At 41.1% G+C, this 26,807-nt stretch overlaps 3 protein-coding genes across 5 annotated transcripts in view; 1 reads left to right on the top strand and 2 right to left on the bottom strand.

The window, feature by feature from the left end:
• LOC133170644 (protein kinase C beta type-like) overlaps window positions 1–5,359 on the bottom strand; it is a 38,083-nt gene extending 32,724 nt beyond the window's left edge. For both annotated transcript variants that reach the window (XM_061303719.1, XM_061303718.1), the window contains exons 1-2: window positions 4,937–5,359; window positions 4,297–4,328 (exon numbers count right to left, since the gene is read on the bottom strand). In XM_061303719.1, coding sequence (XP_061159703.1) covers window positions 4,297–4,328; window positions 4,937–5,115 — 211 coding nt within the window. In that variant the 5' untranslated portion in view covers window positions 5,116–5,359. The remainder of the gene's footprint in view (window positions 1–4,296; window positions 4,329–4,936) is intronic.
• A 4,263-nt stretch (window positions 5,360–9,622) lies between these two features.
• Window positions 9,623–11,881, top strand: socs1a (suppressor of cytokine signaling 1a). Its single transcript, XM_061303993.1, has 2 exons — window positions 9,623–9,775; window positions 10,789–11,881. Exon 2 carries the CDS (start codon window positions 10,840–10,842, stop codon window positions 11,458–11,460), a length of 621 nt encoding a protein of 206 aa, XP_061159977.1. The 5' UTR covers window positions 9,623–9,775; window positions 10,789–10,839; the 3' UTR covers window positions 11,461–11,881.
• Window positions 11,882–13,403: 1,522 nt separating this feature from the next.
• clec16a (C-type lectin domain containing 16A) lies at window positions 13,404–26,757 on the bottom strand. Of its 2 annotated transcripts, none has more exons than XM_061303987.1 (23): window positions 26,526–26,757; window positions 26,048–26,176; window positions 25,693–25,826; window positions 25,464–25,612; window positions 25,189–25,294; window positions 24,080–24,203; window positions 23,729–23,903; window positions 23,598–23,648; window positions 23,390–23,506; window positions 21,553–21,844; window positions 20,922–21,027; window positions 20,742–20,842; window positions 20,441–20,560; window positions 20,250–20,359; window positions 19,902–19,946; window positions 19,209–19,259; window positions 18,980–19,108; window positions 18,777–18,897; window positions 17,422–17,573; window positions 16,691–16,895; window positions 15,950–16,120; window positions 15,739–15,876; window positions 13,404–15,249 (listed from the first exon to the last, which is right to left on the bottom strand). In XM_061303987.1, the coding sequence occupies exons 1-23, from the start codon at window positions 26,597–26,599 to the stop codon at window positions 14,723–14,725; spliced, it is 3,327 nt and encodes a 1,108-aa protein (XP_061159971.1). In that variant the 5' UTR covers window positions 26,600–26,757; the 3' UTR covers window positions 13,404–14,722. The 2 variants fall into 2 exon arrangements, with proteins under 2 accessions (XP_061159971.1, XP_061159972.1); XM_061303988.1 differs by having other exon boundaries at window positions 21,610–21,844; window positions 26,526–26,756.
• Between the last annotated feature and the right edge of the window lie 50 nt (window positions 26,758–26,807).

Here is a 26,807-nt window from a genome sequence, read left to right as displayed (position 1 = left end):
ACCAGCAAAAAAATAAATAAAAGAAGTTGCAGTATTGGACACCATGCAGGGCAACAAACAGAAAGGCAAATAAACGAAGAGGCAGGGATGAAAAAAAAAAAAAAAAGGTAGTCCAGGATGAATGCTCTCTGCCCCTGTTGCTAGGTTACCATCTGTCTCGGAAAGGGTTCAAGCGTCTCAGGAGCAACAGTGACATAGTTAGCTGCTCTCCATCAAGACTAACAAACAGAAAACTTGAACTGACAAAACAGGACGGAAACCGTTCAAATTTGGCATCGCAACTGGGTGAGATATTTGGAGACTGCAAACAAAAGTTTGGACAAAGATCTCACTCCAGTTTGTTCTCAGTCCGACAGTACCAAGAGGAATCATCAGCGCCATGTCCAGTCTTTAATTGTGTGCTATTGTGTGGAACCCGAAACAGGCTTGACCTACATCGCTTGTCTGAAGCACCCCGTCATGTCTCCGAGGTGTCGCCGTGGCGACGGGTGTACAATAGCCACAAATGTCAGCAGGAAGGACAAGTCAGCTCTAAGGAAGATGGAACCATGCAATGGGTCATGGTAGGTCGCTGAAGGTCAAGGTCACATGACCCTCACCAACCTCAAACTTGAAGAATTGTGTCTTTTCTTAGACACAAACAAGAGCTGCTGAAACTTAAAAGAGGAAGAAGCTAGTGGAGGAAACCCTGGTCGTTACAGCAGAGTGACTGGCTGGGCTGGGCAGGGATCGAATTTTGTTGAGGCAACAAAAAACATCTGTTCGAGCAGAACGAAAACGAAATTCTGACTTCAAAAAATATCGCATCCTTTTTGTGGGCTGCGTGTGGCCTAACAGTACAAATGCATATTTATGGATACAATCTGCTCCATGCTGATTTCATTCTCTTGATACCCATCAATTAAAGGAAATTTATTACGCAAGAGGTTCTGGAATTTAGTAAAAATATTCAGCATGACAGCACAAATTCAGTCATGGTGAAACTTCAATCCCTGTTTTTTTGCCGAGCTTTTGAATGATCCTTGTTTTCCTCCCAATCTCTCTTCACACCTACACACTCGATCCCCACTCCTCCATAAATCCATCCACCCGGGCCTCCATCCATCCATCTATCCATCTATCCCATTTGGTGGGGCTCTCAGTGGAACACTTGAGCTATTTATAAAATCCTCAAAGCCCACAGCTTCCAACACCACGTGAGAAAAGAGGGGGAGATGGAGGACGAGATGAAGAGGGGAGCCAAAAGGGAGGATGGAGAGAAGCTGGGGGGACATTGACAAGTTCAAGAAAAGCTGTCGAAAATCAAAAAATCTGGGAAAACAAAAGCGAACCTTTCCGCTCTTTGCTTCGGGAACTCGTCGATGAGCGTGTTTGTGCGCGTGGGAGGTTGTTTTTAGACCCGGCGCCCACACAGGTTGGAGCTGCAGAAGCACCTGAGATGCGAGAGGCGCCACCGATAGACACCGACTGTTTGCAAATGTTCACTTAGTCATTTGAACTCGGACGGGCTCGTGAAGGCATATTTTAAGAATGCAGAGAAGGTGTTGGCAACATGCCCGCCGGCAGCTCCCGTGGTTAACGGCAAACACGGGAGACGGGCGATTACGCTTCAAAGACACCCTGAGTCAGAAAGAAGTAGGAACAGACTTTCAAAATAAAAAAAATGGTCTGAAAGGTGCTAATAGCTGAAGCAAAGAATGCAATTACGGGATTGTTTTAAGTGCAGCTCCACTTGCCTGTCCATTATCTCCTCTGCCTGGAAGAAGAAAAAAAAGAAAAAAATCTCATCCACCAACTCCGGCTCAAGTGTCATTGCAGCATATACAGTAGACCTCTCGCTCATTTCCCACCCGCTGCCTCGCCGGACTTGCTCTATTTTTGTCAATATGTAATTGTCATATGCCCGGCGGAAATCATCCGCTTCCCCTCACAAAGCGAAATTTCCAAGAACATAAAAGATCCACTCCTTATAAAAAAATTAAATGTTATGTTACACTGCGACAGGATTTCTACAAGAATGAAAACATTATGGAAATCTTACATACATTGTATTCATGTTGCGATGAAGCAACTCCAATTTACCTCCGGATATACACGTTGGTATATTTATAAAACAGCAGTTTTTTTTTTTTTTTTTTTAGTTGTGGCTCTCAGAGGACTTGTTACATATCTGCTAATTTCTTTTGTCATTTCATCTGCTTCCTACACCATTTGGTTTATTATCCATTTTTACCCATTGTGATTTTTTTCATGCATCCATTTGCTTTCCAGAGAGGAACTGCTAATGTCGAATACCCCCTGAAGACTTACAGTCCACAATTTGGACACCTTTGAATGCGTTTTTTTTTGTTTTTTTTAAACTTTCTGCGACCTTTTCCCCTCAAAAGACTGACCAGCATCAACAAAGGTACATTGAATATTACCTAAAGTTGTCTAGCAGCAATTCACTCAATAAATTCTACATACTGTCTAAAAACTTGCCTTTCAGTCTTGTGACAATTTAAAAAAATATATTTAAAAGTTTATTTGTTTTTACAATTACATACCGTACTAATCATCAACTCATTCTTGGGCATGTACAACACCTTTTATTTTTAATTGAATTTGCTTTTTTTCTTTTTCTATCCCTGAACTTGTTTAAAGCCCCTTAAATAAAAAAATAAATAAATAAACTCCCAATCGACACAACAAATCAGTCCCTCTTCAAGGCTAAAAAGGGAACATTGGTCCATTAATGCGGGGCTGAAACCGTGGAGGACACTTAACAGCTTGTTAAACACTGAAACTCATTGTTAACACGCTCGTTTACAATTGGACACACTTCCACGCACATAACCAGTCAAACCATGCAGTCACTTGACATGTTCTCATAGGTTTGTAAAAGCATAAAGAGCGCTAGATTATATAATTGAGATCTCTCTAGATTGTGCGGGCATTCCTAATATGGTCACATATTGCTCCAGAGCTGAGGGGAGCGTCAAAGGCAATGTTATTTCCCCAACCAACAAACATTGTTTTCTATTTCTCAGAGGAGGCCCCTTAACTATTTCACAACAAACAAGGCAATCAAATATCGTCAATTTCCTTCTGTCCAGAACATAAATTGAAGAGGAGGAGGAGCATGTTTGCACACTGACCTATGCACATTGCAGGCATGTCAGCTATTTGTTTACAGTAGCAACAATCCAAAGAATCAGTCGACCCACCATACAAAGGCACTGCATTTCTACTTTAATATTGATCATAAATATAGATTCAAATGATGCTGTCATATGGTGTCTTATATCATTCATGCTAGCATCTTTTGCGCAATTAAAGACAATGTCGAGAGAGTTCTTCCGTTGCACAAACATACCGCAATGACAGGGCACCTTTCGAATGTTCCTCTGTAGTGTCTTTTATTATTTCCTTATAATTTCTGGTTAATAATTTAAGTCAATGCAACATTTGCTGACAGGATTCGAACGGCACCCGAGTTCAAATAAAATGATGAATGGATGGAGATTTTATTGCTCGCGTACTATTTTCGACTCCATCCCTTTTCCTCCTCATAAAATTCACAGTTCGCCCACCCCCCACCTGCCTTTCTCCCCGAGCAAAGCGACCCCCCCCCTGCAGTGAAGCGGATGCATTCCTAAAGGACACTGTTGACGCGCCACATATGCACCCAAGCTAATTATCAGCTATCACACCGCTGTTGTGAACAGAACCTCTTCCATCTTTCGGCATATAGGCAGTTGTGTTACACTGTTGCTAGGAGACGTGAAAATGAAAATCCTTGAATACATCCAGTTGATGATTAAATCAATTTTGATCGATATATATAGATCTAAAAAAAAAAAAAAAGACATCAGAGGTGGGGTTATCACTCCATCTTGTCATCTATGTCATTTTAAATTTGTTCATAATTTGGGACCATAAAAGAGACCGAGTGAAGGTGTGTTGCTAAAAGAAGAGAGTAGGAGGGAGGGAAAAAAAATGGAACGGACTGAAGGATTTTACACAGAGTCTCAGAGAAGTCTGAAAGAAAAAAAAATAGCTGACTCCATCAAGGTTAGGGCCTTAACTTGCATCAATCAGTGAATCACACCATTGTGTGCCATTATGGTTGGATGAGTAAAGTACACAAAAAGCAAACATCCATTTTCAGTTTGATCTTCCACAAGCATATTGTTTGTGCACACTTCTTAGATCTATTTTTTTTTCTGTGAGGATTGCACAGATCACAACTTTGTGCCAAAAACACCGCGAGGGGGGGGGGGGGGGGGGCGGTTGGTTCCAGGAGAGTGCTCCTACCTTGACATTGGAATCCTTGCTTGCCAAAACCCCTGTGAATAGAACACACACAATGAACAGGTTGCAAGATTATCATACTTACAGGATTCAGAAAATCATTTTTGTGAGGTTCCAAGGTAAAGGGGGTAACAATGATTGACAACAGCCACACTTCAGGGTCAAGTCTTGTGTCTATTATCAAATTAAAAAGCCATTATCATGAGGCCTGCATAATTAGATTTTTGAGAGTACCACACAACAAAGCTAAGAATAAAACGTAGCAAATCAGGACAAGCTGGTGATAGAAAATCATTTAATAACTTGAGCGCAACGCTGGTGGGGTGAGGACATTGAAATAATAAATGCAAGCCAGTTTGGGGGGTTGCATGAATGGCTCTGAATAGTGGAATACATTCTTTATCAGAAGCCATTTTTTTTCTGAGTGTACATCTTGGCCACAGACGCTCCCGGGCATCAACAAGTGCACGACAATAACAAAAGTCAGTGTTCATTTTGAAAACAAGCGTGCACATCCTTTGATTTATTCATCCAGTCATATAACTTCATCTGACATTTACGGTTGCATTTGTGGAACAGTCTATCTCGGTCCTTCCTTATTTCATTTAAGAAAATAAATTTTTCAGAGTGCAGCTGTGCTCACCAGATGAAGTCGGTGCAGTGGCTGCAGAAGGTGGGCTGCTTGAAGAAGCGCGCAATGAATTTGTGGTCCTTCACTTCGTGGACGTTCTTCTGACGCAAGGCTCCTTGACGGGCGAAGCCCCTCATGGGCTCACGGGGTCCATCCTCACCGTCGCTGTTTGCCGCTGCACTGTCAGCCATTCTCCCAACAATAACTAAAGTTTTAACTTTAAATGATCACCGCGAGTTTGCGCAAAACAACCACCAAAAATTCTCACAGTTGCGCCCCTGTTTTTTTTTTTTTTTTTGGTTGCTTGGTCAGAGCGCAGCAATTTAAAGAGCAACGATGTGAAGCCTCCTGCAGCCGAATTGTTTGTCGGCTTCAATGTTAAGCGCAAGCGACGAGCGTGCAAGTCGCTGCAAAGCTTCCCGTGCACTCAATGATTGCTCGTTTGCATCCAAGAGCGAGCACGGCGGGGAACGGGCGCGCGCACGTCAGAGTGGAGCGAGAGAAGGAGAGAGAGAGAACCTTGATCTCTCACATTTTTAACGTTTTAAAGTATTAACAAAAAACACAATTTGCAGTGCATGACTTTGAATGAGACTGGATAACATTCCACCTTTTAATTCCATTCCACATTTGGCAAAAGTACTCACACTCTATATTTAAGTAAAAGTACAAATATTAAAATTGTCAAAAATATTCAGTTCACGTGGCAAGCTGAAAACAACACATAGTGTGTATATTTTTTTTCTGATTGAAACAGAACAAGCACAGCTGCTCAGTTGTTGTTTTTTTTTGCTCTGAGAAGGATTTGGAAGGATTGCATGTGTTTGTTGTATGGCTTGCAAGTCGCAAATTAAGTGTGCAAACTAGATTAACGAGCACACATTCACCATCCACTTTATGTACACTTGCACAAGCCAATAAGGAAACAAAGTGTATGGAATATTCAACATATATATACACAAAGATTAATATAGTGATTAATATACACTTGCATGTTAGTAGATTGTGCAGGTGGATCATGCTACCTCCTCACAGAAAGTAGAGAATCTCTTAAATGAGACACAAATGCTAACTAGTATGCTATTTTGTGAAGTATGAGGGTGCTATCTAGTGGTACACAAACGAATCACTTGCAATACAATATAAGACACCTTGATAGAGCGCTGAAACAAAAACAAATACAATCAAATAATAATAGAATAGAAAATCTCTTTCTCTTGTTATGAAACATCTTCCATTGGAGCCCCAGATATCTGCGTGGTTACATTACCACGTAACCCTGCAGCCTGATGGGAACGTCTTCGTTTGAGGCGCTTTTCGGTATCAAGAGGCTCCGGTGATGACGTAAGAGTTCCCCGTGAGTACCTTGATGGGTATATATAGAATGTCACATGGTGACTCATTTCGCACATAAACCAACCTCTTTTTCATCAGCATCTGATGTAATCGCTGTAAAATGTGTGGATTTTCTCGATTATGTATGTTCCTGAGATTGTAATATAAGTATCTACTTACACGTAAATAAATACCAGTAGGATATCAAAACACTTAGTGTAATTGATGACAGGGAGGAAAATTTATTATTTTTATTTTTTTAATATAGGATAACCTATCCAGATAATGGCTGGATCAATGAATGAATAATAACTAAAGAAAAAAACGGGCTTTAGCAAAAAGTGTACTTTTTCATAAAGGCATCTTGAGCACCACCTAGTGTAAAAATGCCTGTAACAGCTAGCTGACTCATAGAGGGTACATTTTACGCAAGAAATAAATAAATAATAAATTAATAAATACAACTTTGCTTACCGTCACGCCTCTGCACACCCGTCACGCCATTGCTTATTAGGACACATCATTAGGTACTTCTGCACACAGTGCCGTCACAAGATTTGACTGTCAGGACTTACTGTAAATGTTGAAATAGATCCTCTTTATTTGGAAAAGAATACAAGAGAAGTGATGGTTCCCTTTTTCAGTGATACACATTACAAAACAAACCCACTGTAGTTTTACAACTATTGTATCTACATACATATACAAAAGTAGTATACTAATATATATACAAAAAGTAGTATGGACAAATATTGATGTCCATTCATATTTCCATTTAGTCCTTATGTCTCATTCCTCTCGTTATTGTGAATCAGACCAGCAGCCAGACCGGTACACTCATGAACGGAGTCTACAAGCTGTCCAGTCATTTCGTAGTAATGCCACAATCATTTACGTATATGACATGTTTAGATGGATCATTTCCTATGCTTCATTGTTCTTAAATGCTTTTCCAGTAATAAGAGAAGGGAGGTGAAGTGCATGTCAAGCACATTCAACAAATTCCCAACTACTTTCTCTTTCACTCTGACTGATGTTTACCCTGAGCCGTTGGAAAACATATACATTACCTCGGGGTGACCTTAGATATTTCCTAGAATGAAGACCAGATGAGCATTTTTTCCTGCACAATCCTGGTGGTCTTAATGTGAATAACATCAAGAAGAATTTTTGTTTGCTTTTGTTGAAATTTACAACAGCTTTATTTGCTTCTCATAAGTCTTGCAGTTCAGGGAAGGAGTGGAGTTTACTTTCGGTTTTAAAGGCCCGCCTAGGGATTGGCAGATTACGATAAGATCACAATGCTGTTAAAAATCATGAAAGCCCCAGTGGATTTCTTCTACTACCTCCTTCAAATCATCTGTAGAGCTTCACTGAATTGCTGTTTCTCTTTTCCCCGCAGCTCTGCTTCCACTTCCTTCCCAACAAAATAAATAAATTCACAAAAGTGGTGTCACAGGCCGGATTTTGCATCACAAATTTTAAATTTAAACATGGCTATAAATATTATGAAAAGTCAAAATACACTAAGTAGACACATATGTATTTCGCTTACTTGTTCAAGTCCTAGGACTTACTAGGCTAAACTGGGACCTCAGGTATCAGATTACTTGGCAACTCATGTAGAAATGTGTTTCAGTGTGGCATTAAAACTGACATTTGATACAACCTGAAAGCAAAAGGTTGGAAGAGTTTCCACATTTTAGTGCTCGTCATAATGAAAGCATTATGTTCCCCAGAAAAAGTTCATTATGAAGATGGAGCTATAAACAGTGCATGAAGAAATGTCACCGAAAGAGGATGCAGAAAGTGGACCAAATGCACATAGTAACAGTTTGTATGAAGTGTGGCAGCCATGTACATCTCAAATAGGGCCAAATGTCCAAAAAGAAAAATAATTAACAACAAAGATCTTTTTGTTAGGCATCACTGTGGATAAGGTTTCGTTTTCTTTTTAAATCACGCACACAGCTGCAAAGAAGACTTTCCATTCCTAGACAAGGAAGTGCGTGCAATTCCACGTTTAATAATAATTGTAGGTGCTTTACTTGAAACGGTCAAATAATAACATGGGCCACTTTATTAGGTACACTTGCATATTTTCTATGAGACAAAATACAGCTGATCATGTTTGGTATTAATGACACTGTCAGAGAGCTACTCATTTAAAAATATGTTTGAGTGGCTAACTGAGATTTGTATGATGCAGCACAAAATTCTTGATATACCTTATGAATTGTAATTTATGATCATTGCAGAGATTCATTTCTTTATTGCATTTCAATTGTAACGCCTGCATTGGACTTCTTCTCTGCAGTGTTTTGAACAAATCCACCACACTGGTGTGTGTGCTCATGCACTGCAAAAAAGACTCTCCGGTGTCTCTCCCTGTTTCACAGAAATGAAACTTAAGGAATAAAAATAAACAATACAATATGTACGCGGTAAACACAGCCGAGATCACATCCGGAGCGGCATCGTGTGTTTCCAACGGCCTTTTCATGCATACCTCATGTAAATGAGTAATATTGATGATATGTATTATAAACAAATTGTTAGGTGGACTATTGACTCACATCTTCATACATTCATACCTTAAATCTGGGGCAAACATTAAAGTAGCCATCACCAGCGTTTTGCAAACTTAGAGCTTACTGAACCATGCAAAAGGCTACCAGCTTGGTGCACACTTCTGAAACAAAATGCTTAATAGAGCCATTTATAATATTATATATATAATATTTAATGACATTTATTTTTTTGTAAAGACATTAATCGTGTATATTTATTTCTCGCAATCAAAAGGTATAAGCAAAGATATATGTAAAGAATGGATTAACAATGCTGTTTACTTGCCAAGGGAGGAGTGAAGCCACCGGCGGCCATCTTACGTTGCCAATGTCAGACTCACTTGAATATTTAGATTTTTTTTCCGTGGCGTTTTCAAGTTATTTTCTGTTTCTACGGCCAAAATTCCAGCATTCGGTTGTGCCAATAAGTATGTGAAAAGTGCTCCATGCATATTTTATTAGTATTTTTATTTTTTTATTTTCTCTTTTAAGGTATAGCTACTTAATTACTCGTGCATGGGACGACAAAAAATTGGTAAATTGCGGGGATGTATTTATCATCCTTGAAAAACATCCTTGCACAAAAGTCTTAGAGCACATTTAAATAAATATGCTTAAGTAAAAACAGCAAAGCATGAATATATACAACCAACCAAAAAAACCACATGACAAACGTGCCTCTTAATACAGTATACGCGCATCTGTCACGTGCGTCTGCGGTAAGAATTTCCAATAAACGCACCGCTTGAAATGAAAAGAGAGAGCAGTTTCACTTTCGTTTCTGACTCGGTAGACTGGTTTATTATAGGCGGGGCTGCAAGAGTCAAGGCATATAAAAAGGGACAGAGACGTTTGGTAACCATTCGATGTTTCAAGTTGCGCTGTAAGAGATAGACGCAAAGACGCACATTTATCTTCACTTTTGGGATTAAACTGAAACAAAACGGTAAGACCTTATCCTGGATATAAATGTATGCTTGATCTTTTCTCTTTCTTTTTTTGGGGCTTGTAGACGGGGTCAAAGGATCGACAAACCGACCTTTGTTTTTTACCATTCCAACCGTAATTTGGAAAAAAAACGCGGCTGTAACACAGTTTAGAAATCTTGCAAAAGTAAATGCAATTTAATAATAAAAAAAAATTGATGCAAACAAGACGGCTGACAGTTAAAAATAAAACAATATTTGTACAAAAATGCAACCTTGCATTGCCTTTGTGCTTTGCTTTCGGGCATGTTTGGACACTTTATAAGCAACTATATCCAATTCTTTTCCTGAACCGAAGATAATCCCACTATTGACACTGTCCAAGTTATTTCAAAAATGCCCAAAGTGGCCAAAGATAGTACAGTACTAGAAATGCCTCTCCACAATCATAACATTAATACTTTGTTGCATTTTGAACCAGTTTGAGTTAATATTAGGTCTGATTGGGTAATATCAGAGGCTGTAATGGGTCTCAAAATATGTCTCAAGGCACAGGTGTCAAACTCAAGGCCCGGGGGCCAGATACGGCCCGGGAAGACAAATTGTGCATCAAATTTGCGTGTCATTACTAGAATTGCAAATTGTCTTCACTTTTAATAATGTTTATTTTTATTTTTTATTTGACCAGTTTTTACTCGTCTGATTTGAAAACGAGTTTGTTTTGTAGCTTTTACTGTATATAATATGAGGTGCTCATACATTTATTTGGGTTGACAGTCATAATGGCCCTCCGAAAGAAGCTATGACTACAATGCAGCCCCCCCCCCAAAATGAGTTTGACACCCCTGGGGCGCCCTCTAGTGGCACGTAAAAGAATCACTGAATTAAATGTTCAAACTAGTCTGTAGTATTATATAGATACTATTACAGTGGCTTCATCTTTTTTTCCCTCAAATCCAATTTCTTAAGAAAATCTGCATTTTTGAGAAATTGTTAATCAATGTATGACAATGTTCCCTGTTTCATTATCCAGGATGCCATTGTCGTGGTCAGAAATGGGAGAGGGTTTGCGACCTCCTGGAGGATGGTAGCCAACAGTGCGGTAGACGGCAAGCACCACTTGTCAGGCTCCTCGAGCTCAGAATCTGCCGAGTTGGCGCAACTTCAGTCCCGGGTTGTTCCGAAACCCAAGCAGAAGTCTGCCTCGACCCCATGCAAATACCTAACCCACTTCCCCACGTTCAAATGCATGGAAGACTGCAGGATCATCACGGACACAGCGGCTCGACTGGAGCTGAGCGGCTTCTACTGGGGTCCTCTAGGAGTAGAGGAGGCCCACCGCATGCTGAAGGATGCCCCGCTGGGCAGCTACCTCATCCGGGACAGCCGGCAGAAGGATGTTTTTTTCACACTGTCCTACCAAGCCAAGACCGGGCCGGTCAGCGTCCGCCTCGACTACAAGCGGCAGAAATTCTCACTGTCCGGCAACGAGCGCACTTTCCCCAGTCTTTTTGCCCTCTTGGAGCATTACACCAACTCCCCCAAGAAAAGCCTGAGGGTCCCGTACAGGAAATGGGAGCCCACGTTGCAAGAGCTTTGCAGGAAGCGCATCATGGAGCTCTGCGGCGGAGGGACGCAGGTTTCCGAGCTGCCCCTCACCAACGTGGCGCAAGGTTTTCTGTTGGAATTCCCTTACAAATTATGACATTGTTACGGTTGACCTTAACGCTCTCATTAGGAGGCTGCCACCTAGAGAAAGTCTGTGGCACTGCACTGTCCTCCTTTCACTCCACTTTAACAAATGATGCTCCATTCATAAGGACACAAAAAGACATTAAACCCAGAGATGAAGTGGATGAAGACTACTTGAAGAACAGACTATGTGGAAGGACTATAATAATAGTATTGTGCACTTTCCTCCGTACTTCTCGGAATACTCGGGCGTGGTGGCGGGAGCGCTTGAAAGCAGCCACTGTTACCACGTGATTAAATTCTGTAGCACACTGCACTACTCTAATATTATCTCTAATATTTTCCTCTAGTTCAGCTATGTCTGCCAGGCAGATACATTTGTCCAAAATGGTTATTATTTTATATATTGTTTTTAATTAAACAAACTGAAAGTGCTTGCTTTGTCTTGTGTTTCTTTGTGTGGGAGAAAAAGAAAAAATTGTAAAATGGCACTGCCAAAGAACAGGGAGGGTCACAAAAAAACTCATCACACCGATTCATGTGCGAGCAAAGAGCCAGACGGGTGTGGCTACTTTAGCGGTAATCAACTATGACACATTTATCGTAAGAAGTTGTAAGTGTGAACTCGACAGTATTATGAATGAAGGTAAAGTCAGATTGAAATCTCAGAAGGAAGTGGGAAACTTTTTGGGGCAATTATCTAGAGACAAAAGGTAGGGTTCATTTTGAATAATACAGTATAACTTTATATAGTGCATTTTATAATAGGTGTAACAGCGCTTCAGTTACAAAAAACAGTAAACTGTTTATACAGTAGCAGAAAATGAAATGTTACTGTTCAAGTATGTCTTCATGGAAAAATATAAAGCATTTAAACCAGGGGTGTCAAACATTAGGCTCAAGGGCCATAAACAGTCCATTGGGGGTTCCGATCTGGACCTTAAGGACAGAAGGCAAATTTAGTTTTTCACTAAAATTAAATTTAGTTTACTCCTGGTCGCATTTAATGACATTTTGTAATTTGTGACTGGATTTGATGCAACCATTTTGGGCTATAAGGATTTTTTATGGTAAACTTTTTGAGACATTACTGCAGCCAAAAAACTCGGGGTCAAATATGTCAGAAAGAGGACCCGGAATTCAACTAAGTCTCTGATCAAATTATCACTCAAACACCGTTATCTGATGTACCCATTGACTTTGTATTTAATCACAACTAACAGGAACAAGCAAAGATAACAAAGCACAGTTGACTACTCGCCAAAAAGACCACAATGGAAACCACCATGCTCATGGCAAACAGTGATAACCAGCTGAGAGTCCTGCCAAAGTGCGCACGCAAATGTTATTTGTACAATCCATTCATTCAGGTTTTCCAAAATGAATCCCACACCAAGCTACACTGAGCATTGTGCAAGCAACATGTACTGGGAAAAAAATCACTAAATACTTTTTTTAGTCTAGGTAAACCTAAAAGGGATTTTCTACTCTAGTGTGTATAAGAGTTTTTTTAAAAACTTGAAACACAGACAATCAGACTGAAAAAAAACCTTGAGCAATAGAATAACTCAGATGTTCTTCCAGAGGTTCCCTTGAGCATGACGTGGAAAGAATGTTCAACATTTTTTGTTGTTGATAAGTGCTTATCAAGTCTTTTTTATTTGAGCTAACCAACTTCTTTTTTTTTTTTTATCTCTTCCCTTAACTGTGTAGAATCAGCAAAGTCAAAACTTCAGTCTCATGGTGACACCACTCTTGTGTAGTACACGTCATTGGAGTGCCCGGAACATGTTCACACACACACGTGCACACACACACACACACACATTTCCTTGAAGACAGGAAAAGCGATACGGTTAGAAAACACTTTAGTCATCGTGCTCTCTGACACGCATGTCACTGTTCGCTATTCATTTTGGACTGTGTTTGTATTTCCAAACCAAAAATGTCACAGTGTTGTTAGGTAGAATAATTTATTGCAGCTCTTTATTTATTCCTCTCTTTCAAAGTCATTAACAATACTTACATGTTTAAAAGGCAGAAGCATTTACAGCGCACGCACACACACACACACACACACACACACACACTACAATCAGATACGAAATGGCAGCTTGTAATGGCATGTAGTCAAGGCGACACATCTTCGAGATGGAGAACAAAAGTGCCACGGGAGCATTTTGTGTTTTAAAGTCTCTTTTTCTTTTTAAACATGATCACTCTGGTGCTATTCACAGCAGCGAGATGAGGGTGAGAGAAGAGTATTGCTTTCAGTTTCACAATTACTAATTCAACTGGGAAGAATTTAGGATGGGGGGGGGAGAAAAAAAAAGCCAGATGGATGGCACAGAAGATGAGACGGGGCTGAAAAGCCAAAGGTAAAGTTAACGTGGTAATAAGGAGGGTTAAGTTGTGCGTCACATTCGTTTTTGACCTTCACAAAAACTTGTTTATTGCCGTAGGCACAGATCTGCTCCGCACTGTCATAAGTTCTGATGAGCATCTTTTTTTTTTTTTTGTGGTCATGTGAAGCTTTGCGAATTCTAGTAAGGTCGAATCAAGCTATTAGAGGAATGAGAATGGTTAAGCCACTCAATTCTTACTCTTTCACGTCTTATTATGCCTGCAGGCTCCCAAATGTAAAGCACATGACAAAAAAAACATTCAGAACCAGAGATGACTTTAGCAGATGTGGCGTGACAAAGCACGTTCAGCTGTAACATTTCTCCAGGAAAAAACTCAAGCTGTGAAACAGATTCCAAGGAAGTTGGACTTTGTTGGCTCTGAATCTCCAATTCACTCGATGTTAGAAGTTCTCCTAATTCAGACGCAGCACGTGTACAGTACATCCAAGATGAATGAATTGAGACTGCGCACACAATAGTGCATAAAAGGCTTGTGCAGCAGCGTGTGAATGACAAAACTTCAGTGGTTATGTGAACGTAAGACTTAAAAAATAGATCTTTTAAAATCTTGCATCAGCAGTATCGCATGTGACAATCCCGTCAATTGGGAGTTACTAAAAAAAAAAGCTGCTGGTTACACGCTTGGATACGTGCGCAAAAACTCATGTGTGTGAAACCCTCAAATGTGCTTTGAGTCTGCCACCGGTTCCGTTCCACAGGCTGTCTTTGTGTGAAAACGGAAAGGCCTTTGTAGACGTCATGCATGACCTGCAGGTTACGGCACGCGAATGGCCCGCTGCCAAGCCGGGTGCTTCGACACGTCAATGACGTCTGGATGAGTGGGGAATTTGTTCAAGTGTGCCAGGGTTGTTAGTCCAGTTCCAGTGAATTAGGTGTTTCCGTGTGCTTTTCTCCATTTTGTGTTTCCTCTTCCTCCAGCTGAGGTGAGTCTCGCCTCTCCTCTGACTCATCTTCACCCAGTGGATCCTCGACTACGGATATGAGCGCCTCCATGTCTCTCAAAGTCCCATCCGCCTCAGTGTGCTCCATCGGCGAGACTTCTGCCTCTTGCTCTCCTTTCCTCGCCTCCTCTTTCTCTTCATCACTCTGCTCATCCAGTCTCATGAGAAAGGAGGCGGGGGCAGCGAGGGGATTGGCGCAGGGGTGGAGGTGCGGCGAGTCCGCGGGGGGCAGCAACGTCAGCGATTCCACGCTCAGGTTGTCGGCGTTGCTGTCGGTGAGGAGGGAGATTGTGGGTTGGGAGGCCGGGGTGAGGCTGGGCGCCAAGGTCGGCGGCGGGCCTTGGGTGGAGGGGGTGCTCGTTAAGTCCCCGACGCTTCCCTCGCCTTCTCCGCAGGACGAGGACGGAGGAGTGTTTTCCAAAAATGTGCCGTCATCTTTCGGTGGAAAAAGGCACCAGTTTAGAATTGGAAGAGTCCTTCTCTTTTTTTTCCTCGCTCTTTCAGGCTTCTAGACTTTATGATCTAGTATTATTTATTCATAATGATTGTTTATAAACCTTGTATTTATATATATTTCTTATATTGTTTTTTCTGTACTTTGCTCTTTAAATAATGAAGAGCACATTCATTTTATATATATATACAAATACATATATATAGTATATATTTATATATACATATAATATATATTTATATTATATATATATATTTTTTTTTTTGCGAAACACCTCCTGTGTCTCCTCTTTCCCGCACCAGAGTATTTTTCAGTCTCAACTTACAAACAATCCACTTTACAAACAGCCTCTAGGAACCTATTAAGTTCTTACCTGGGAGACCCTTTAGTATTAGGGTTTTTGCTTCAATATAATTCTTGTGTACCCACGTAGTACATTTCACGGGAATGTATATGCAAGACTGTTCTACCTGTGGGGCTCTGAGCTGAAATGGTGCTCGTGGTAACCGAGTCGCATCGTCCTGTGCTTCCACTCCCACTGGACGGAGTCGAAGGGGAGGACAGAGGAGAGGGTGTGTGTTGCGACACACAGTGAGCCACGGCAAAGCCTGTGAAGGACCCACATATTTGTTCACACACAGTTGCCAAAACACATGGATTTGCTGCTCATCACAATCTTACCTGGGACTTTATCAACTGAGCCAAAGACTGCTCTGCTGGCTGTGGGATCATTGGGCGCTCGCCTTGACTGCTCGTAGAAACGGAAAGGGAGGCCGCTGGGGGAGGCGTTGGCGGTCTGTCCGAAACCCAGCACCTCAGTTGTACTTGGCTGCACAGGCAAGTCTAGAAGAGCTGTGTGATGAAATGTGACAGAATGTAAAAAGATCCAGCAAGTGAACTGCAAAGGTTAGTGGCGCTTAGAAAAACTCAACTCGATGACTTTATAAATTTATTGTTCGGGGTGATGACGGTTGTACTCGCTAGTTTTTATTAAATCGAGCACATTTTTCTGATTTAATCAGCTGCCAAAAATTGACAGAACTGACAATGAAAAGAAGGAAGGAGATATGACTCATAAAAGTGCCTCGTGTTGATTGTTGCTGGTACAGTACTGGTATGGAACAAAATGTCTAGCGGTGGATGTTGGGCAATGGCGGTTTGGATACGAAACAAGATGTTCTTTATCTTGCGCAACTTCATTCAAATAGAAGTGCGACAGCGAAGAAAAGGTCATAGGTACGTTTCCCCGAGTACGACGAATCACTCGAGATTATCAGTGGATCTAACGAGAGCTGTAATTCGAGTAATGAAGTGATTAGGTCTTCTTTCACTTTCTTTATGCTACACGTGACTTCCAGTAAAGAGCCTATTGTGACGTTAAATCCGTGTACGAGCTTGATATTGAAACCGGCGCATTCTCACCTGATATTCTTTGCATTTTCATGCGTCGGGCTTGAATGCGGCCTTTGGCGAGTCTTTGCTTGGCGATGATGCAGCGGATGTGGTCGGCGAAGATGAAGTTGGCCTGTAGGATGGGCAGCGGCTTGGCATGCGGGTTGGAACTGGGCTTGTGTATGACGATGTTTAAAGCTCGGCTGTCGTCTTCCACGCCAGACACCTGCATGTCCTGATGATGGGGGGGGGGGGGGGGGGGGGGGGGGGATGATAACAAAGTGGATTTGGTGAAAGATAGAAACAACTCGAGCTTGACATTTTAAGCGCACCAGCCATTGTGGTTAGTTTTCCATGGTTACTCACCACTCAGCATTTTCATTCGCAACAATTTTGTGGTTGGATGAAAGAGGTTATGCGCAATCAACTTCTGTATTCGGTAAAACAGGTCAAAGCTATTGCGAAAACTCCATGCTGTGAAATTATTGTTCTTTCTCCATGTGTATAAAAAGCGTTCTGGAAATAAAGTTTGATCGACCCATTGAGCACAGCACTGACGACATTTTTGTTTACACTAATGCTCATTTCCGTTTGCGGCTTTTTTTCCTTATATGGTACCACGAAGGGAGCTAGATTAAATTGATTTGGTTGGATTGAGCAATGAATGAAAAGTAATGTAACGAGGGAAAAAAAACACACCTTTTTACTTTGACAGGAAACACGCGCAGATTATAATAAGTAGATGACAGACAAGGAAATACCTGCAATAGGCCAGCAAACTTGACAACACCCCAGCCGAGCCGTTTGGTTTCTGGTTCCACCAAACTCATCTGATAAACATCGACAGCGAGGAATCGTTGAGCCTGGCCGCCATCTTTACTGACCACCATACATGCTATCAAGTCGCTGTTATCTGAAAAACAGATTAAAGGCATGTGATAATAGAAATAAAAAAATCATCCACAACATGATGATGAGGGGGATTTTTTTTTTTTTTTTATACACTCATGTATGACGCTTGGTGCAAGTCTGGACTACAGGACACTCACACTGAGGACAAAATGTTTCTACCACAATGACGAAGGATGAGTTCACATCAAGAAAATAAGTTCCTTTTTTTCCCCCACATAAAAAAAAAGTCAACTTTAGTTTATTTACCTTAATTGGGTTATATATAAATTCAGATTGATATGCAGACTCACGTCTATTTTATTTCTAAAACAACCTAACTCGTCCCAATTTTTAAAGTAGCTGTAGCTGGAGAAATGGGTCATTGTGAGAAAAAGTCTGATTTCCTGTTAATGGAATGAATGAAACATTAAGATAAAATAAAAGCTTGTTGTTGGACTCATTGGGTGACGTAGAAAGGTGTCACTTAAAGTGTTCACGCAGAAACAAACTAAGGAGGTGATGGATTCCCTAAATGTGACCAACAACCACAAAGCCACATCATGACTCGTGTTTTGTTGAAAAACTTCCTAATAAAGGCTTTGTGGACGGTTTGCCTCATTACACAATACAGGACGGTTCTCTGTACTAAAGAATTGTCCTAGTCAGTTTCTTTTTAACTGTGTGCGGTGAAACCTTTCTCTTTCAGGAAATATAAACTAACAAAAATGCAAAACAGAATAGTAGAACACATAAAATGTACTAAATGGAAAATAACAGTAAATGACCTTGCAACTATAATGTCTGATTTAAAAGTAAAGCTCTATTGGAAACGTAATAAATTAAAGCAAAGGTACATGAATGACATCATATTTATAAAAAAAAACAAAAAAACAGGGCGAGGCTGAGTCATCGAGGACGTTTCATGCGAATTTAATCTGATGCACAAAAACTTTATCAGATTATTTAGTCATGACCTTTCTGTCACTTTACCAAGAACATCTCCTGCTAATGATGCATGTTCAACGGTAAAAATCCAACAATTGAAAGCAGTGTTCGACAAAGATAAAACCAAGGGGACTTTAACCTCCTGTTTTTTTGGGGACAATTAAAGGTGTACCTATTAAAGTTACCGCTGAGTTCATATTAAGTCAAGCTTTGGCTATATGTATAACAGATGTCATCTATTAGACAGAAAGAAAGTGTAGTGTTTCTACATGAAACTTACTGAGGTCTAAGACATCATCAGTCTTAATAAGATCCTCAGATCTGGTGAGAGGCAGCTGTGTCTCAGGTTCTCCTTGAAGCTGCAGCGATAATGACCTCAGCATGAAAAACACACGTATGGCCTGATGGATCCACACAAAGGGGGAGCGTTAGCATGAATAGCATACTTGACCAAAAGTTTATGTGACTCCACAGTCCACATACCCTCCGCGTCTTCTCCACATCTCCACAAGGCAACCTTTTGACAAAGTCGATACCGGTCAGAGGTGTGCCGGTGGGCGGCAAGAGTATGGAGGCATCCATCATCAGATATTCCACATTCAGCGGTTTACTCTGAAACGATAAATCACAGCAAACGTGCGTGAGTCAGCAACATCCGGTTGTCAAACAATAGAAAACCTTTGTGAAGAAAAGAAAACAAAGGCCAACACACCGTCATACTTCTGTATTCATCTTCAAACATGTCCAGAAAGATCTCCTCGCCCTGCAATTAAGTGGATTATGCATGCAATGCTTTAGTCAAACACACCATTATTCTCCACGGGCCAATAAGTGTGCATCGCGTGAGTAATTTTGGATTCATGGTGATCTTCTGTTATGTTACCAAGTTACAGTAAATAGATCGAGTGATAGCGAGAACTAAAAGAATTGCCTCGTGTTCTGCTGTGTCCCACCCTTAATCTTCCAACATGTTTTGTGGACGAGTCAAATGTACACTATATGAGTGTTGTTTAAAATGGATTTACAAATGACAATTCATGTTTCCAATTTGGGTGTGAGAATCGCTAACTGTATTATTTTTTTAGTTCCATTAACGTCCGGCAAATGCAAGGTTTTTTTTTTTTTTAAAAAAGAAAATGAAAGTGAGTTCCTGCAGGATTGTTTTGGCCCACAGTGCTTAAAATAACCGTCGTGACAGAGTCCAAAAGAGAAAGCAATCAGGGCAGAGAGAGTAAAAGACAATCAGTGTACCAATAAATGTTCCTGCCTTGTGTGCAGTTACAACTGTAAAATTGTAAAACAGCACTTTCCTTTTCAGGTGGGTGGACCGCCAATGTACAGTAATGAATGTGCACTGCAATGGTGTTCCAGTGTGTGTGTGTGTGTAGTAAGTTGCACGTTTTACCCTGTAAAATCGCCGCAGTAAGTGGAGACTTTCCTCTCTCGCCCCCTGTGCGCACATAACAGGAAATGTGAAACAGATGCAAATGACATTCAAAGCATAGGAGCGCATTTGTAAAGCACACTTGACAAAATGCAAAGAAGAACGAAAGAAACACAATTGTTCCAGAGCCATACTAGCATTTCTTGCTTAACGCAACACACCCACTTCTTGGAAACCAGAGTACAAGAATGAGGGTGGGTAGGGGAATTGGACCACAAAGAATTTGGAAGTGCTCAGAGGTGAAGCTTCATATTTGTAGAGGGATACAATGGTAAAGGTTACTCAACGATAAAACATTGTGTGTCATACCTCCAAGCAGGCCAGATGAACATCTTTGATGATACACGGACTTCCAGACAACACAGACTGTTTTAATAATAGGCAGCTGAGCTCCAAGGTAGCAAGACGGACTCGACCGTCTAAACAGAAACAGACGGACATGAATGAGCCATGAGCGCATGGTAAGAAAAGAAAAGCAAGGAGAGCAATGTGCTTATTACCCGGTCGTGCTGCCTGGCTCATTACTCTGATCAACCTTTCTGCAAGTACCAAACTATAACAGCTTCGTTCCTGGTCCGGGACTGGCAACTGCAGTCGCTCGAGAAGGTCACGGTTTATACCTAAGGGAAAAATAAAGAGGCAGAAAGGACAAAAGTAAAAATGACAGAGTTCTTGGTAATGTGCAATATTTTCTCCACTTGATGACGGTCTTCATTACGTTTCATGGTCTATCTAATTTTAAGTTATTTTGTTTTCTTCACTGTGAATGTGTTGTATGGTAGTACAATAAAATATTCCAACCTTTGCTGTGTGAAACCGCATAAAGCAAGCAGAGGACAAACAGGGCATGGTAGTCGTCGTGAGTGCAGTCGAGGGCACTGTAAACCATTTCCAGGAGAGGCCTGTGGAATGAGATAGCAACCAATAAAATGCTTCTGCACTTGCGGCTGATGTCTTGCATAATATTTGTGCAAAGTCTACCTGCTTCTTTGCGTGCGCGTGGCTGCTGCAGTCTTCTCTTCGTCCGTGATATTTTGCTCGGTCAACTCCGACACCTTACATGGCTCCATTACCACCATCTCTATTTCTGGTAGCGAAGACACATACTTTGGCGATTAGTAACTCATAATACTGCGATAAGGTTTTGAAAGTACACATTGAAATCAAAGTGCACACACATGCACACAGAGCTTGAGCGAAAGGGACAGGCGGGAAGGTGAGGAGCACAGGATGGATGATGTCATTGTGGGGAATGGACTTCTAATGAGAAGGAGATGATGTGTGATTGGTCACATTGGGGGAATTCAAATGTGGGAGGCAGGAAGGCTTCATCTCAAAACTAGCAAAGAGAATGTACATATTAAGGCCATGTAGTTTTTGGTGTCTAGTTTCAAAAGTGTTTGGTCCTAATATGGACTTGGACTGCTGGTCACCTTTCGCTAAATGAAAAAGGTCAGGGAAGAAATTAGCAGCAGCAGCAGGCAAGTTTGATTCTCTTTTTGGTTTGGAGACGAGGACTGCTGCAGAGGTTGCTTTTCGCTAGAATACGATGCACCATGGCAGACTGGAGACTGATGGAGGTAAACGGTACACAAACAATCCTGGAACTCACCTTCCGCCGTTTCCCCACTCGCTCTGCTCCCCTTAGAACTCCCAACAACCTCTGTACCTTTTCCCTTCTCCCTCTCTCGGCCACTATCGTCCCAACTCTCATCAGCCCCTTCCCGGTTGCTGCCGCTTCCTCCTCCTCCTCCCCCGGCACCCCCGTCATCATCTTCCTCGCCAAGGTTCTTGTAGTTTGGCCTCTTCTGCGTTCTCTTGCGGCCACGGTGGCGGGAGAGCTCCAGTGAGCGCTCCAAAGATTCCGGTGGCTTGGTAAAGCGACGCACAGCTCCGGAACTAGCCTGAAAAGTCGCACATGGGTATTAATGTCATGTAACATCAGTTTAAAGAGTTTCTCGCTCGCTTTGCAGAGAGCAATATAAAAATAAAAATAAACAAGACCACACTGCACTGACTAAGACACGCTATCTTTTACAGTAAATTAGTACGCGTCAGGTTAATCTCGATCAATTTACACACACGTGGTCGATTGTGGTCAGAGACCCGACCGCAGACAATTTCAGAGGAAACAGCAGGTGTATAAGACAAAGGGTGCAAAACCAGAGACTTACAGTAAAACTGAGTAGGGCAGGCATGACCTCAATTTTTTTTTCAATGATGCAGCGACATGATTTTATTATTAACTGAAGCCAGGTGAATGGCCCTCAAAAATGGAAGGACCCAAAAAAATGGCAATCCAAATATTAATACAGATACGTTTGACCAAATTTATGCAGAATTAAAACACTTTTAAGACCGTCTCTCGATCTCAGGCATCATTCTCCATGAATTAAAAGTTAACTCAAGACGATTGTTTGGAAAAAGATTCAATTTCACGCTTTCAGCGTGAGCATGCTATTTGACATCCAACTTCCAACTGAACCTTCCAACAGCAAGTGAACCATTTGAAAAGAGCGAAAGCTGTGGGATTGCACTGTCGTGGCTGCAGCATGCACATAAACCACAGACTAGTATCTTAGAAGGGGCAGGCGCGCGTGCTACACCTGTTAGATGACTATGTTCTGGTAAACCGCTCACGCTCTAGAGATGCTGCTGAGAAATTAATGGAGGTCATGGTACGTTAAAGACAAACAGAAAGATATTCAAATTACTTTCTGGTCCACATAGCTAAAACATGCCACAAATAGAGGAAAAAATGTTTGGGAAAAAAAACACAACAAATAATACTGCAGGAGAAAAAAACTTTTTTTTTTTTACTCCCCCGAAAATATTTTCTTTAAGAACTTGAAAATCTATTTAACAGTTTTGAAATGGAAGCTTGCTATAAAAGAGCACACAAAGTGGTGACTCTTGAAAAAAGGCAGACATGTTTGGGTGTCGATACTCTGTTGTGGCTGTCTCAACCAACATTATTTATAAGAGGTCACACCTCTGCTCGCATTCACTGAAAAGGTAGGCTGCTTCTGAAAAACACAAAGCTCAAGCAGAGAACAACCACAAATGTTCTCAGAAACGCTCACTACTTTGCTAACACCCACCCAACTACAAAGGCAGATGGTCAAAACCACGACGAAAAACGGGGGCGGAGGGTTCTAAATTTGAAAATGGAGACATGATAGAAACTAGATTGGAAACTAAGCGGGTGGTAGAAAGACAGGGGCGAATATATCGCAGACATTTTACGACACTATTGTTTCTTGGGGCTGAACTAAAAAAACATGACTTTTCTACAATGTGTGTGTAAGGCTCACCCACATTTTTCTTCCCCCATAGGGGTGTGCTCACTTTTGCAGTTTTGACAATTTATTGTTGACTCGTAAAAAAATAAGACTAAAATATATATATTATTGGTGTAATCAAAAACATTAATAATAAAAATGACTTACAGTGTTTTTGTGTGTGTTGTGAAGGCCCGCCTGTGGGATGAAGACAGATAGGTCTCCGTTGAAGATGACATCAGCCAGGGCGTTGACGAGGGGTTGATAGTGGATGATGAGAAATACCTGGAAAGTTCGAGTATAAATAAAACACGATTATTACTCTTCACCAAGGCCCAATGTATTTTTAGTTCAGTATTGTGCGGGTGTTGCCTACTTGTGACAGCAAGTAGAGGGACACCTGAGGGTTGATCTTTCGCTCTTCATGCTAAATAAACATGTTAAGGTCACAAGAAGCCATGGAAATTGATTTCTCACAATCTGTGGAGCAATTTTGAGCCAGCTTACCGTTTCTTGGCTCACCAATGAGAACACATAAAGAGGTAAGAACAAGCGGTTGAGGAGGTGGTCCGTCAAAACATCATTGAGGAATTCACAGTTTATGATGAGGATGTCGTTCAGGTAGTGGAGATGGTCGAGGTGCTCGGCTACCAGGTCGCTTAATTTGCCTCGATTTTTGTGCCTGGGAAAAGAGATTGGGGTCTTTTCAAATGTCTTTTGGTGGCTATTCTATGTTCATGCAAAACAACAACAACAACAACAACACAGTATTGTGATTGGAATTCCTCTGAGTGGGTTCAAACAAAGGGCAAGTGTGCCCTCTACAGATCATACGCAGAAACTGCTGCGTGCACTTACTCTTCATCGGTTTGCACACATTTGTCCAGTTCAATAACATGGCTGCCGATAAACCAGACCAAGTTGCTGAAATATGGTACCGCTGTCTTATCTCTGATGTAATGCAGCATGTGCTGGTTGTCCACTAAAAAGAGTAAATAGAATTGTTATCGCGCCCCTTGTAATAGAGACAGATTTTCAAATGTATAACCACGCATGCACACTCACACATTTTGTGACTCCAAAGACAATTTCTTATCTTGGACAAAATAAAGCACGGATCCAATTGATCCAATCAATCAACATAAGTGTGTGAAGTCACACAAGAAAAGGCATGCAAATTTTCTTTGTGAATATACATGATAAAGAATGATCAATCAGAGCATGGATTGCAAGTACAGTCGCCCATTCATAACAAATTCACTCAAAACAGATAAGACAGGACTGGGGATCAATAAAACAGACATGTGAGGACTGATTGTATTATTTTGAGGACCTCCAATTGAGTCTCAAAACATTAGCTTTTTGGGGGAAGGTAGTTTCAGTTATACCCAGTCCAAGAATAAAACGGAATGAATGGAACCAACTTACATGAGACTGGAGTTAAGCAGATGGGGCGCGCAGAGGGGAGGGAAGAAGGGACAACAAGGAGATGTGGTTGTTGCGGAGGAAGGAAGGGAGAAACAAACACAGTGTTAAAGTGAATATTGGGGTGGCGGTGAAGAAGTAGAAGATGAGGGGACCCAACTGTTTGCTGTTTTACATAAAAACTGCAAACTACTTGAAAAGGACTGTCGGTGTATTATATCTCAATAGTTTATTTCAACAGTAAATAAAAACTTGTGAAAGAATAATACATGCAACTTTACTAGAGTGGGACAAAACTGGATTTTTACCATGTCGTGTATTAATTAATGCAAAGTAAATTATTCATAGTGCATGAAAAAAAAATTAAAAGTGCCCTTTTAGTTTCCCATGGATGTGTGGGAACGTATGCATGTGTTGTGTGGAAATAACATCGGTCAACAGCACATTTTAATTAGCAATAGCTTTTTCTATTTTTTTTCTACCACCTCCTGCAGAACCTAACTTTACCAAATTAAAAAAAATAAATAAAAAATGAAATTCACCTTTGTATACGTTGAGGGTGATGGTGCGGACTGCGATGCGGACCATGCTTTCAGGGTGGTTGAAGAACTTTATGGCCTCGGTGTACAGGGCAAAGTCATTTGTGTGCTGTGTGTGGGCGACAGATAGAGGGCGCTAGTAAGCAAAGTACTGCTTGCCCCACAAGACAGAGACACTGAAGAGTTCAATTTAAAAAAAATTCAACTGATGACCTCCTAACAGCAAGAATCAAACTTTGTGCTACTGCGACATATTTTAAAAAGACCCGTGACCTCACCTCATTGTAGAAGAAGTGCACCGTGTGATTGTTGAGTTTGAGCGACAGTGTCTTGAGGAAGGAGATATAGTAGGCCATGATCTCCTCGTCTGAAAAGTCAAACTTGTGGACGATGATGGAGTTCACATGGTTGTTTGATAATAAGTAATCTGTACAGAAAGAGGGTTTAATTTGAGTGCTATTAATAAGTAACTGTATTGTTACTTTGGTCCGACAGGCAAATACTTACACAGAGATGTTTCGTGTCTGATGTTCTCAAAGAGTATGTTCAGAGTCTGGAGAAGCTGAACGCACACATAACGACCTGACTTCTGCCGCAGGATGTTAAGGAAGAATGCAAACATGTTCTTCTCTAGGAAGAAGCTGACCAAAAAAAAATCCATCATGTTTTCATATGCTTGCTCTTCCAGTGTCATCTGTTACAATAATCACAAGCTTCATCCATTCTGAGTCTTCCTCCCAAAGTTAATTGATAGTCTCCCCAATTGAAAGCCAATTTCCAGAAAGAAATCGAAATAACAGTAAAATGAGTGCTGATACGGAGGTAGCAAGTCTTTTGCGTTGACGTGTTGAATGTGACTTACTCAAATACAGAGCTGTCATTCTGGTCCCCCCAGATGAGGATCTCTGTGATGGAGCGGATGGTCTCCACCAGAAGGTTGCGGTTGTGGTCTGTCACTGTAGTGTTTTTGGTTAAGACATGGTACATGTACCTGAAGGAAACATAAAAAAATATATAGTATGAACGGAACACATAGAAATAAAACAAGTATTTTAATTGACAAATGTGGACTTTGGAGACAGGGGGTCAAAGTTCACTTCCAACATACACCGAGCTCAATATTTACGCCTCCAACAAAATTTAAATGTAGTCGTCTGAGGTGGCAAGCAAAATATGATCAACTCAATGCGGTTGCAGTATTGACAGCGAGAAACTATTTTACAGAGGAAGCCAAATTGGGAAATAATGACGTAACTAACTAAAATTCTATTTTTACATTGTTATAATTCACGTCAAAGCTAACGTTAGCATTTGTGTGTTCATGCATGCTACGTACTCACTTTAAATGTTCCAGGGAATGGATATTCTTCGCTTTCCCCTGCCCTCCAACCCAGCTCCGTGACCTGCCAAACATCTCTGTGGTTGTAAGGAGGTTGACGAATTGACAGGCGGGTTATTTCGCGAATGTTAACGGCTGCATCTGTCCATTACACCCACATTTGCTGGAGCTAGCCACTTAGCAAACAGTGGCTGATGGGTTGAGACGGGAGGAGTTGTTACGTAACGTTGGTGGTTAATGAGATGTTTGGGTATTGTAGTTTTTATTTCCTCCATGTCGTCAT

This window comes from Syngnathus typhle, linkage group LG17 (assembly GCF_033458585.1).
Source record: "Syngnathus typhle isolate RoL2023-S1 ecotype Sweden linkage group LG17, RoL_Styp_1.0, whole genome shotgun sequence".
Lineage (NCBI taxonomy): Eukaryota > Metazoa > Chordata > Actinopteri > Syngnathiformes > Syngnathidae > Syngnathus > Syngnathus typhle.
This window is presented reverse-complemented; position numbering and strand designations above follow the sequence as displayed.